The 12,919-nt window shown below is 40.6% G+C and overlaps 2 protein-coding genes across 2 annotated transcripts; one reads left to right on the top strand and one right to left on the bottom strand.

The window, feature by feature from the left end:
- Nucleotides 1–979: 979 nt before the first annotated feature.
- On the bottom strand, nucleotides 980–4,154 carry LOC115678482 (protein POST-ILLUMINATION CHLOROPHYLL FLUORESCENCE INCREASE, chloroplastic). Its single transcript, XM_030601884.2, has 8 exons — nucleotides 3,799–4,154; nucleotides 3,163–3,283; nucleotides 2,873–2,957; nucleotides 2,701–2,779; nucleotides 2,127–2,240; nucleotides 1,935–2,047; nucleotides 1,433–1,543; nucleotides 980–1,337 (listed from the first exon to the last, which is right to left on the bottom strand). Exons 1-8 carry the CDS (start codon nucleotides 3,902–3,904, stop codon nucleotides 1,212–1,214), a joined length of 855 nt encoding a protein of 284 aa, XP_030457744.1. The 5' UTR covers nucleotides 3,905–4,154; the 3' UTR covers nucleotides 980–1,211.
- Nucleotides 4,155–11,004: 6,850 nt separating this feature from the next.
- On the top strand, nucleotides 11,005–12,716 carry LOC115678503 (pseudo histidine-containing phosphotransfer protein 6). Its single transcript, XM_030601901.2, has 5 exons — nucleotides 11,005–11,380; nucleotides 11,498–11,628; nucleotides 11,946–12,089; nucleotides 12,226–12,298; nucleotides 12,418–12,716. The coding sequence occupies exons 1-5, from the start codon at nucleotides 11,312–11,314 to the stop codon at nucleotides 12,472–12,474; spliced, it is 474 nt and encodes a 157-aa protein (XP_030457761.2). The 5' UTR covers nucleotides 11,005–11,311; the 3' UTR covers nucleotides 12,475–12,716.
- The last annotated feature ends 203 nt before the right edge of the window (nucleotides 12,717–12,919 follow it).

Below are 12,919 nucleotides of genomic sequence, written 5' to 3' on the forward strand. Positions count from 1 at the left end.
AGTGAGTTGAGAGTTAGAGTAAGATAAGAAAAAATTAAATTATTTAATCATGTATTTTCTAGCTCATTCTCTAGATTAAGGATAAGCAAAGACAAAAAACAGCCATGAGAATTGAAAAAAAATTTGCCACCTGCAATTCCAAGCTATCGAACAAGCCCAAGCTTGGTGTTTGTTCATTTTTTTGTGTCATTACGTGAAGGACTTCAGTCATAACCTCCAGATATCTCTGATATGTCTAATATTTGTTTATTTAACCGTTAATCCCTGTACCTTATATAATGGAGGAAGCGTCACTCCCTTGTTAGTTAGCATGTGTCTCCCACGGGTTCGCCAATCTATTGTCTTTTAATCAATGCATCACAAAGTTAGATGAGAAAATGATTATATTAAGCGACACGTCTCATGTTCCTACTGCCACCGACGTTGATGGGTGGATCCTCCATGCAGGTGCAAGAGGAGAATGAGATTTATAAATTCGAGAGCATCGTATCATACCATATCTTATATTATATGTGAAAGTAGTAAAAGGCAATCCCGGAGGCGAAGCTGGACTTTCTTGAACATTCTTGGCCCCCGTTTCTTGACCCAAACGGTACCGACTTTGGTCGACTGACTTACTCGCACTTTCCAGGCTCTTCGCTACGTGGAATTTTCTTTTGAGATTTACTGAACCTGATCTTGTTTTTGCCTTTCAAGTTGTATATTAAATATTAATCTCTCGAAGCATGACATGAAATCTTCTTTTTGTTTTTTTTTTGGAGTATGTTTATTGCTCCAACTTGGGTTTTTTGACAAATGTTTTGGGCTCAATCAGGTCTGAGAAGGCCCATGCACAAGACATCCAGAGCATTTATTCTGATGCGTTTAGCTTTTGTCAGAGGTGTGATAATGAGTCTAGATCGCCATGCAGAGGACATGAGCAAATGGGATAGCTTTTTTAAATCATGCAGGGTTTTAAAGCAGCATAGGGAAGGCCACATTCAGTAAACACTTCAATATTTACTCAATTCATAGGCACCTTCCCTAGTTTAAGAATAGAACAATCAGGGCCGACCCAGGTTCACAACATGCTGCGGTTGCACCTGATGCAAGAGGGGATGCAGCAAATCGCATTCACTCTATTTCGAGAGGAAGAAATTTACGGCATTGCAGCTGCTGTCGTTTTGGACGCTCTTTCAGAATATACAGAGATAATGTGCGGTGTACGGTGCTTAGTTCTCGCTTCCGGAATCAGGATATAGCAGGCATGACCCGTCATCGACATTGGCAAGTGGATTGTATAGCTCGGAGGCAGGATCCATGCATCCAGGTACCAGATCAAGATTGCAGCGATCGCCCTTGATTCGATAATCACAAGCAGCAATAGTTACAAAGTGACTTCTCGCGGGAGCTTGAAGATGTGGGTATGATGGAAGTAATGGGTGTTACTTACCCCTTCAACAGACAAGTTGCCGATCATAGTGCATCTCGTGATTACAATGTTTGTGTCCGGAAAGATGGCCTTTTCACACGCGCCTTCTTTGCCCAATTCCTTCGCAAGGCCCTGCGATAAGAACACGAGGTAATATTGTAAACGATAACTGTTATCGTTCCATGAAGGTGCCCCAAGTAAGCGATCCCGGTTCCATTAAAGAAACGACTGAGGATGTACAAGATCACGACATTGAACAGTACATGGAGTTCTTGTCATGATAGAATGTCTAATCCTTTAGGTCCAAGCAGAGCAAGACTAATTTTATGGGTCACAAAAGAATTGGTTGCTGGAGATAATGATATGTCAATTGGTCATCACATGTGCTGTCTAGCTTGTAAATTTTTTACAGATCATTTCAGGAGAATTCCGAGTACATTTATACTTTATAGTCCTTCCATTATGGTTTGATGGTCATCCCCTACTTTTCGATGATAAAGAAAAGAGCAGACATATGGCTGACCTCATTAAAGAAGTCGATCGGTTTGTTTCTCCAACCCTTGGGAACTTGAAACTGCAGTCTGTAAGGACCGTCCCAGTCGACTCCGTTTGTGAATGAGAAGATCAAGTTCATCGCTGCCAACCTCGAAGGGGTATGAGTTCGTCTAAAGGAGAAAGATAGTGAACAAAATAGAATTTCATAAGTAATACCAACCGTGCTTGGGAACGCAGATCTGGATGGTGTAAATTGGAGAATCAGCTTTGCCTCGATCTTTTCTCAGCATTGCCCTTGGCTCGCCACCACACATTATAGGCTGATTGAAACCTCCTGCAGAATGCACAACAAAAAGGCCTGAGGAACAAATTTCATGTACAGAAACTTAAAAACCATGCACTCTATCAAAGGAAAAATTCACAGCTGAACTGAGAATCTCACAAGCAAATGGATTCATTTGAACATTGAAGCAACTTTCACTGTCGTCTTGTAATTAATCTGACAGTTTAACAGCAACATGAAAAGTCTGATTTTTCTGGATAGTGGAGAACTTTCTTAATTCCCAAGCAAAGTGCATCCCTCTAGTATATTGTATAAAAGGCATATTAATTCATTTGCGGCCAGTGATTCCATCTTTCATTAGCCTTCACATTGCAAAAATTATTGCATCTTGGCATTTGTCACTTTTAAGCCGAAAAATCATATGTTCCTCGACAAGGATGGTGAAAAATGGAACTTAAAAGGAAGTATGCAGGTCTTAGTGGATCTCAGTCAATAGAAACATGAGAAGTACCATTAAAAGCAATCCCAAATTCTTCACTTGGGGCAAACTTCGTGGCGGTTGGATTATAGAAAAGCTTCAGCTTCTCTCCCTGTTCAAATTGGCAATCACAAAATCAGCGATGCAATATAGTTTTTACTGAAGCTTCCTGCTATGAGAACTTTGGAAACAACTCATCTCATACCGATGCAGGAGGAAGACCATTCATTGTCTTCCAGTATACTGGAGACCTCCCAAGTTCAAACTTCGCCCATGAGGGAAGTGCGTACCTGTAAAAGAAACGACAAAACTTCAACATACTTAATGCAGATACAGAGGTAGCTCCAAAATTCTAAAGCCTGATATGGTAGAGACAAGTCCTGCTTTGAGGGAAAACGATATCAGCATAAGCATTTGAGTTAAGAGTCACCAAATCGCAGTATAATCGAATCTGGAAGCAATAAACGGTGAGCTGAAAGTACCGCGAGACCTTACTCTTTAACTTCTTCAATCAGAGACGTGGAGACAGTTGCAGCGGCCCTGACTTTGGTGTCTACCTTGACAACTTTACACTTCTCTAAATTCCTTTTCATCGAAGCACCAAGAAAACCGCTAACTGCGTAATGAGTTTAAACCGTTAGGCTTCTAAAGTCTAGTACAATTCCCATTCTAGCGGTGCTTGTGGAGATTTAATGTGGATGGACTCTCAGGTATACAACACGAACTGTATAATATATCACAATCTCCGCATGTCGTGTTCCCGTCATGAAAAGCCACTACTGCGAGATATACGTAGAAGTTGGTACCGAACTATAGCAGACGGCTTTTAGTTAGAATGAAACATGCTTGATGATGATGGGTCATGAATGAACTTAAGAATAAGCAAAATAAAACCAGAGCAGAGCAAACGGTTTCAATCTCACCTAATTCTTCTTCTAGCAATTTCCCTTCTTCGATGAAATTATTTCTCATTTCTGTACAAAGCTACTACTACCGATTCAACGTACCAAGCAAAATAGAATATCTGGCGTCAATTACTTCTGTAATATGTGCTCATCACACCATAACTACGCTCTATCCCACTAAGTGGGACTCTATGAACTCATCGATGGACAGAGTAGGGAGACCCACCAAGAGTGGTTGAGCTTGATGGCGCTTCTTTCCTGCTAGAGACCGCTCTTGCAGCCGAGAGTGAATTTGTTGTGGGAATGAAGATAGACGCAGATGTTGCCGCCATGTTGTTCACCCCTTCAATCACAGTCCAATTAGAGAGAGAGAGAGAGAGAGAGCGCTCTGAGAATATCAATGGGGTGCAAGAAGAACAAGAAAAAATCTGAGAAGAAATCGGTAATGTGAATAATCACAAGCACCAATTTATGCAGAAATATCTGAAAACAGACAATAACTAGAAAACCCCAGTCGAGACCATATCAGAAAGCGTGGAAAAAATCAGGGACTTCCATCATAGCAGTCCACATCTCATGACCACACAAATATCCAACCCACCTTATCACTACACTTCTCTTTCCCTTTGTCCCGTTGCTTTTGTTCTCCAAACCGCGCTTTAGTCTTTACCACCACCCAGAAATCTCAAATAAATCCTCCTCTTCAAGGCTTCGTGATTCACCCACAAAAAATCTAGTCCCTACACTGCTCTTCATCCCATCACACCACTAGCAGCCTTGACCCTAATGGTTTTCGATCGTGTACATAAGTTAGCCGCATGAAATTTGACAGACCCACCAAGTGAAACTTCCTAGACTGTTCCATACCGCTTAAAAATGTTATCATATTAGCCTGTTTATGTACAAGTGACTAAATTTAAATGTCTCCAGAGGCCAACTCAAGCTTGGCCCTTATTGCGCATGCCGTGAGAGTTATGCTAGGAAACTTGATGATTATATATATCATCAAGAACATGCATGTCTAAGCTGGGCAACAGTCAAAGCACATCCTAATTTGGTGATGGGTTGGCTTGGGAAGCCCCCCACTCCCACTAAGCTCAAGCCCAGACACTCAATTTGATGGGTCATCACTGGACTCCATATGGCTTAACACAAGTTGAGCCTTGCTCACGGCCCAATATATATCTGTCCCCCCAGAGTTAAACAAGAGATAATATAGACTTGGCAATCGGGTGGATTGTGACTTGTTTAGAACAATTGTTCGGATGAGTTAAAATTTGCAAGATTCATACCCCATTCTAACAATTGAGAATACTTGCCCACTTAGGTTTCGTTTTTTCGTGGAAAATGAGTGATTCGAAAAATATTCTCCTAAAAATAATCACTCATAAAAATGAATGAACGAACAAGATTTTCATCGTTCACAAAAATAACCTCTTTACAAAGTCATACCAAGTTACCAACTTATTCAAAACATATGTGTCATCATGTGCCTCCAAACACTGGCGAACACTAATCAGTGACAATAATTTAGGGCATTTTGACATAGATTGCAAAAGTATATACAGGGAAAAAATTAAAAATTAAGCTTCATAAGACAAAGAATATATATTCTCCTTTCTTTAATTTTTATCTAGACCAAGCGGTGATTAATAATAAGTACATTTTTGCATAGTTTTTTTTTTGGTCGAAACATTTTTGCATAGGTCTTTTTTTTTTGCTCACCATTTTTGCATAGGTCATTAACAGAGAAATTGTACAAATCTTGGCTACTTTTGTTTATCCCTTATCTCTGTCTGCCTCTCTCTACGTGACGTTATGCTGATGAGACTTACAAGTGAAATTCCATAGTTCTTATTGTTTTCCCCGCTATGTGAAGTTTCTTAATCGTCGAACTAATCCTTCTCACTAAATGTGGCAATATTTTCATTCCCACATTTATCGAGTAGTTACCGGAAACAAGTCTGCATATACGTTCCTGGGTTGGTCTCAAGGGAGTGTAAAAATTAATGGCAATTCACACACAACCCTTGAATGAGGAAGGCGTACTCGTGTAGTGGTGTCCATTAGACTCCGAACGGGAAATTTCATGCTTACTTTAGCATACATGGATAGCCATTTTCCCAATCTGGTCGGTTCAAGTTCGGCCCTAATATTTATTTGGATTTTCAATTCATGAGTGCCCTCGAGAAATTGTTAAAATAAAGAAAGTTTAGAGTTTTCAATTCATTGAATTTTCTCATGTTACATGTAATCATTACTTTGAAAATCGATCCATTCATTATTAAGTAAGCTTAATCCGAGCACCTAACAACTCGACAAGACGACGCTATTCATAGTAGAGTGCCCTCGTCATATTGGTCACGCAATCTTATTATTGAGTAATCAAACTTTCAAATTGATTACACATAACACAAGAAAATCCAAACCCTTAAAGTCGTACAACTCTCTTAATTTGTCACATAGAAAGTGTTTCTCGAGTACTCTTTTTAACATTTTCATTGATATAATCATTCAAGAAGACCCTCTTTAGAATTCGCATTTTTTTAGCCCCAAAAGGGACCCAATTATTTGATAACTACAAAATAAGGTAGTGCCACGGTCTCGAGCGACGAACTCGAGACCTCCATACCTCTATTAAACTATATAGAACAACCATACTCACAAGAACTAAAAGAATGATTAAAAGAACCAAATACAAAAAGAAAAGGCAAAGCCAGTGTCACCTCCTACTTTATAGTGGTTAATATTATACTTTACCAAATTGATTAAAAGAAGGAAAGAAGAGGGACTTCCCCGAGAATTGGGAATTTCGAAGCCAAAGGAATAATCTCCTTTTAATATAACTTTGTGTGTACATAATACCTTTACCAAGTGAGCACGAGAGGAACAAAGCATGATTATCGTCTGGGAAATCGATGCATGTTTTAATCTTATTTTACATAGGTGGGAACATGCCCTTTTTCCTTGCTTACGTCAAATCGAGCGTGCTTCCTCTTTGTTCATATCAAAATTCAAATGGCTAGCTCGAGCTATATCACGGTCTGCTAGTTTTATTGAAGGAGAAGAGGTGTCTTTTTTTGCCTCATTAAAATAATAATTGTCCGTAAAGTGATATTTCATTTTGTGCAAGAACAGTATTTGAGGTTTTGGAGGGACTAAGATAATATTTTCTATGCTTCTGTATTGGTCATTCCTAGGCCTTTCTTCTATGAGAATATGCTGATACGAAAATTAAGGCTCTATTTGATGTAAAGAAAAGTAGTTTTTCGTGCTTTTTACCTTAGATAGTTTGAAGTTTAGAGTACTTTGTGTTTAATAAAAATCGTCAAATATATTGAGAGCTACAAATTTTGCCAAAAAAAGTAAATGAACAAAATTTTTAAAAAATTAGTCACTCGAAAGTCCTAACAAACCCTATCAGTATTATATGCGTTAAGAATGCGTTTATTTCACTAAAAACTTTATTATAGGTGAAAACATTTTCCATGGCAATTATTTTCAAGAAAAATAAATTACTTTTTATTTGTTTGGTGGTTTAGGGAAAGTGATTTCCTTTTTGCTAAAATGGGAAGTTGTTTTCCCCCAATTTAAGCTTGTTGTTTATAGTTAATGGAAAACGTTTTCAGTAAATCGATTAGTTTTTCCTCAAATAAACACTGAAACAATTTTCCGTAAACAATTTTCATTCAAACAAACGGACCCTAAGTATGGATCCCACATCAACAATTAGTTCCGAAATACTTCATCCGAAAGGAAAATTACCAAAAAAGTCTTAAACATATTACACTTGTACCAATTCAGTTATAAACCTTTCGATTAAGTCAATTTAGTCAATGTAATCCATTCGGTCAATTTTTGCTGGAAATTGATGATATGGACACTAGCCATCCCATGTGGTACGACTGACGCCGATATGGAAAATTTTTAAATTTTTTAAAATTTGTCATTAATTTTTTCTTTTCATTTTCTTATTGTTAAGGACCAATAGGGGGCCGCCGGCCACCGACATGAGGCTTGGCGACCCTCGTGAACCACTAGGCAAGGGCCTGTGAGCCCTCATCGGCTACGAGCGAGGGTTACAAGCCTCACCTAGTGGTCAGGAGGGCTCACAGCCTTAGCTTGCCACCTGTGAGAGAGGGCCGCAACCCTCGTCGGCGTGGGTCGCCAGGCCTCAGCCGGTGGCCGACGGCCCTCTGACAACCCTTCACAATAGAAAAAAAAGAGAAAAGAATAGAAAAGAAAATAAATAAATAATTCAAAAAATTCAAAAAATTTCTACGTCAACTTCATTCGTGCCACATGGGACAGTCATCCAATGTCTACGTCATCAATTTCCGGCCAAAATAGCCTACATTGGTAAAATGTTGATATGTTTATGACTCAATTAGTGCAATGAAAATGTTTATGACTGAATTGGCATAAATGTAATATGTTTATAACTTTTTAAATAATTTTCCTTTTACCCGAATATATAATCGAGTTTTCTTAAATAATTACGCAATCACTTCCTTCAAGGATGGTTGATATAGGTGCGTTAATGCACTATTTCGCATATCCACACATTAGGAAGCTCCCTCCATTTTCAAGACAACAAGCACTATTCTTCTAGATTACGGAAATGCGAACTTAGTACGCGCGTGTTGCGGGTCCGAGTTTTTCGAGACAATCATGAGAGACAACAGTCACATTATGCTTTGCTTACGTCACAAGAATACTGCACTTGCTCTGAAATTCCAATGAGTGTCGACGTCTGAGAAGACCAAATTAACGTGCCTGCCTGCCTTACCTTTCTCAGAACTTGTTTATGGCTGACCCCATCACCTAGATATGGTCTTTCTCTGACCACACTGTCCAGATAAAAAAGCAGTACTTGAAAATTGCCGCAAGTGGAGAAATGGGTACAAGTTAAAATGTATTAATCCTTAACCCAGATTAATTTTCATGAGGAAAATGGCAAAGAAGAGGCATAAAGCAAAGGAGCAATGTTATACCACTCTTCATACATTAAAGGTCCTCCTATAGCATTCCAAAGAGCAAATTAAGATTGTAATAAACCCTTTTTGTGCGCGAACAACTTATGTGTTTTTTCATCCTTATTGATTGACAAATGTATAGGAGTTCAATAACCTTCAACCTTTCTGCATAAGGAGGGGGAAATGGACAAGGTTTGTAAAGCAAAATGTGTGTTCTGGGTACCCAACACATTGGCAAAGCTTCAATTTCAAAAGTCGCTAGAACAAGTTCTGATCAAGGCGTAATTCACTTACAAAGTCCATGATCACAACCAAAAAGGTGGCTCTTCTAACGTGTTCCTATACCGGGTAAAGAGTGGAAATGGCACGTTTAGACAGGCTATAATTAATCAAGATGAGTATCCGATATAGAATAGCGAGTCGATAAGTGTACAAAAGTTAAGAGAAATCTATGCATGAATCCTCAAATGGTTTTTGCAATACAACTACGATCTTGAGTTTTTAGTAAGGAATGGCCATACCCTCAATGAATGCTCCAATTATATGAAAGATTACAATAGCAGCAATTAACACCTATACTTCTTTGCTACAATTACATATATATATTATCACTTAAAAGTAGTGATCCAGACTCCTACACCACCCTAATTATCACCACGAAAAGTTCCATGATGCGTGTGGCCCTGTGGGCTTTGAATTTTCCTATTCTAACTTATCTTTGGACGACACAAACCAACCAAGAGCTACCCAAAAGACAAAATCTATCATCCACGCTTTCGACACCTGTCAGAAGAAGTTTGCGACCGTCACCCACCATCTGTCACCGGCCCTGACTGGTGCTTCAGCTCCCTCCTGCGCCGGGCACTCACTCCGCACCATCCCATCACCATAGCCGATGCAGAATTCAGCCCCTCCATGAAAAGCTGTAAACAAAGAATAACTTTCTGTAAAGAAGAAACGAAAAGGGAATAAAAAAGTGCAGGAAAAGGCAAAAACCCACACGTATTACCTATGGCAGTAGCAGCAAGCATGCACGAGGAAAAGAATGGTTGCGTGCATATTATACAGGTGAAGGAACGAAAGTGGTCTGCCAAATTCTTTGTGATGTTCGGCCATTTCTGCTGACATTGTTCCACCGGCTGCAGGCGGTTGTCGGGTGGAGAGAGAGGGGTGGAAAGAGAAGACCGCCGCGCCGAGCTGGGTGACCGGGGACAGCACGCGAGGGGACGGAGGGTACGGGAACAGCAGGTGGCCGATCTCTCTCTCCGCAATTCATTTCAGTGCAAAAAGTTGAGAGCTGAATTCGACTTTTTGTGCGGTTGGTCCGGGAGATTCCCCGCATTCGCCTCGATAACTTCCACTCTGCCACGCCCGCTCAACAGGCCATGCCCCCAGCCTCCGGTGGCGGCGCGTCCGCTTCACTCTCGCGAAGCTGCCGCCGTGAAAGACGGTGCTGCAGCTGGAGCACTTGTGGTGTGGTAAATCAAATCTGCTTGTTAAGTGTAATTTTCTTTCGCGTTGATGAATGAGAACTTATATATAGTAACCTTCCTCGTTAAAAAAATAAAGACAAGAAAAAAAAACATACCGACTTTCATCTAGTAAAGCGTACCTACCGATATTTACTTTTTACATACGAGAATTTCCTCTATTATCTAGGTCAATACAGACCGTTGAATATAGTTTCAATAACATGTACTATAGACATTTTAAGTTGGCGCAAATTGTTGAATGAACTAATCATTTGTCATACCTAAATCTAGAGATGATTAGGGGTGCAACAAATGGGTCGGCTTGGCCTCGGCTCACCGTGCGAGGATTTCAGTATGGGGAACGGACCGTGCTACAGGGTGGCACGGCTACTCATCTCACTAGTTGTGCGTTGTGCTTAAGCTGACCCTTTAATTTTTTCTGGGGTGGCCATTGGTCACTGATACTGTTAATGGTCATCAACGAGCTAATAGCTACCAAACAGCCACTGTGAGTAGCCATTAGTTGCCGGCTCTTTGGCCCTTGCTGCAAAATAAATTTTTAAAGCGAGGCCTAGTGTGGGCCCATGTTTTGCCCGTGCTAAATCGACGTGACGTGATGAGCATGACCAAACTTAGTTGCATTTACGTTTTGTAACGATGCAATAATCCTGACAAATTATGTTTCAACTCATTTTACAAATTCTCAATCTATATATTATTCTTTCGGTCGTTGTTTTTGCATTTCGTTCATTATCTATTTTATATTATTAATGTTTAAACTTTTCGGTTCGACCCTTTCTCGATTTCCTATAACTTTTATGGCCTCGAACGAAAAAAAATAAGGAAAACTTGTTTGAGAGATTTGGATAATTATCAAATTCTCTCCCTCCCCTTTTGGCCATCGACCGAAACGCAGGTTTCAGGAATAAATTCCATCAGAGAGAATCGAGCAATTCTAATTTTAAACCTTTTGTCACTATCAGGCATGGCCTGATGTACTTGCATCCTTTTCTATATATCTATTCTACGTCTTGTCTTACTCTCTTTTAATCTCATTAGCTGCGAAAAATGCAAGGCCGCAGCCTTTAAATAGCTGTCCAAACCCTTCTCCAATTCCCCCGCACACCCATCTGATCTGCGTGACCAGAAGCGAACGCGAAGCGAACTAGAGAGAATCTGAATCCACCCATCTCGCTCAAGAGCCAGGAAAGAGCGAAGAAGGGCCCCTTGTTTGGGTTGTGGAAGAGGGAGAGAAGGATAGAGACGAGCCAAAACGGGGCTTCCACTGTGGATGCTGGGGTGGGGTGTGGAGTTCTTGTGGGCCGAAATGAATCGCTTGCTCTCCTTGCTCTTCCACCAGGTCCTTGCTCCTTTTTCACTTCGGTGTTCTTATCTTCTTCAACCTCTCCGAGATGTGGCTTTTGATGGTGACTTCGTGTGCAGCTCGTTTTGATTGATGTGTGGTTTGTGTTGGCAGGGTGTGCTGGATGAGCAGTTCTTGCAGCTGCAACAGCTCCAAGACGAGAGCTCCCCGAACTTCGTGTCGGAGGTCATCACCATCTACTTCCACGAGTCCGAGAAGCTCCTCCGCAACCTCCGATTGCTCCTGTAATTAACTTCTTCTTCTTCAAGAGTTCTTTTCTTTTCTTTTCTTGCATTTTGGCACCTTGGAAATGTCACATACTCGACCGACTCCATTCACTTGAACTTTACGTGGGAACATCAACGTCTGCAAGATAAACGACAGATCCTATCTCTGTTGCATACATTTCTCTCCTATAACAATGTGACCACGGTGTGTGTATGTCCTCTTTCGTCTGTTGATCCGGAAATAAACTCACTCAATGTAAACATTCGGACAAATAGCGTGCATATTGAGTTTGCTCGTTTGTTTGTTGGTCATGATGGGGATGCATTGGAGACAGGATGGACAGAGAGCTGTCGGACTACAAGAAGATGGAGATACACTTGAACCAGATGATGGGAAGCAGCTCCAGCATCGGTGCCAAGCGCGTCTGCAACGTCTGCGTCGCCTTCCGCGCCGCTTCCGAGCAAAACAACCACGCCGGGTACTTTATTGTTTCGCGTCTGCTTTCACTGTTGCACTTATTCCCCAGAGGAAGCGAAACAATGCTTGGTTCCCAAACCTTTTGCTTTTCCTTCTTTTTTTGTTCAAAACGAAATGACCCTTTTACGTTCTTTTAGGTGTTTGAGAGCCTTGGAGTTGCTGGAACATGAATATTGCTACCTCAAGAACAAACTCCACGAACTTTTCCAGGTATGCACAAACTCTTACTTTGCTATTATATATACACCACAAACATACCAAACTCAACTGTTGCATTGGCTAATAACTAATGTCGCTTATCACATGGGTTTTCATTTTAAAAAACGCAGATAGAACAGCAAAGAGCTTTGGCATCTGGGGCTAGATATCCTGCACATCAGAACTGAAGCAAATGAGCAGCTCCTGCTGTGGTCGTACGTTCTACTCCGGCCTTCTGCGCAAGAACAATAGAGATTCGCTTATTCGCCCTGCACGCACCATGGAAGTGAAGCTCTGCGAAGGAAGGAGGGAGATTAGGGGGTGACATGTAACTCCATTTGAATGCAAAGATTAATGTACAAGTTGCAATGTGGCTTTATTAAAATTATGTGCGAGATAAGGGGGCAACTTGTAACTCCATTTGAATGCAAAGATTAATGTACAAGTTGCAATGTGGCTTTTTTTGAAATTATCTGCTTCGCTGATTGTTTCTTTCAGAAGATGGAACTGCATGTGACCGTCATAACTCAGTGAGATATTCTTATGCGAGTCAATGAAGGTTGAATAAAAAAAAGTGCAAACTTGAAAAGTCTTTGCTCATCGAGCTGAGAGATATCGAAGAAAATTCCACTC

This window comes from Syzygium oleosum, unplaced genomic scaffold, assembly GCF_021117445.2.
Source record: "Syzygium oleosum isolate NSW1041296 unplaced genomic scaffold, Sole_v2.1 Sole_v2.05, whole genome shotgun sequence".
NCBI classification, from domain to species: Eukaryota; Viridiplantae; Streptophyta; class Magnoliopsida; order Myrtales; family Myrtaceae; genus Syzygium; species Syzygium oleosum.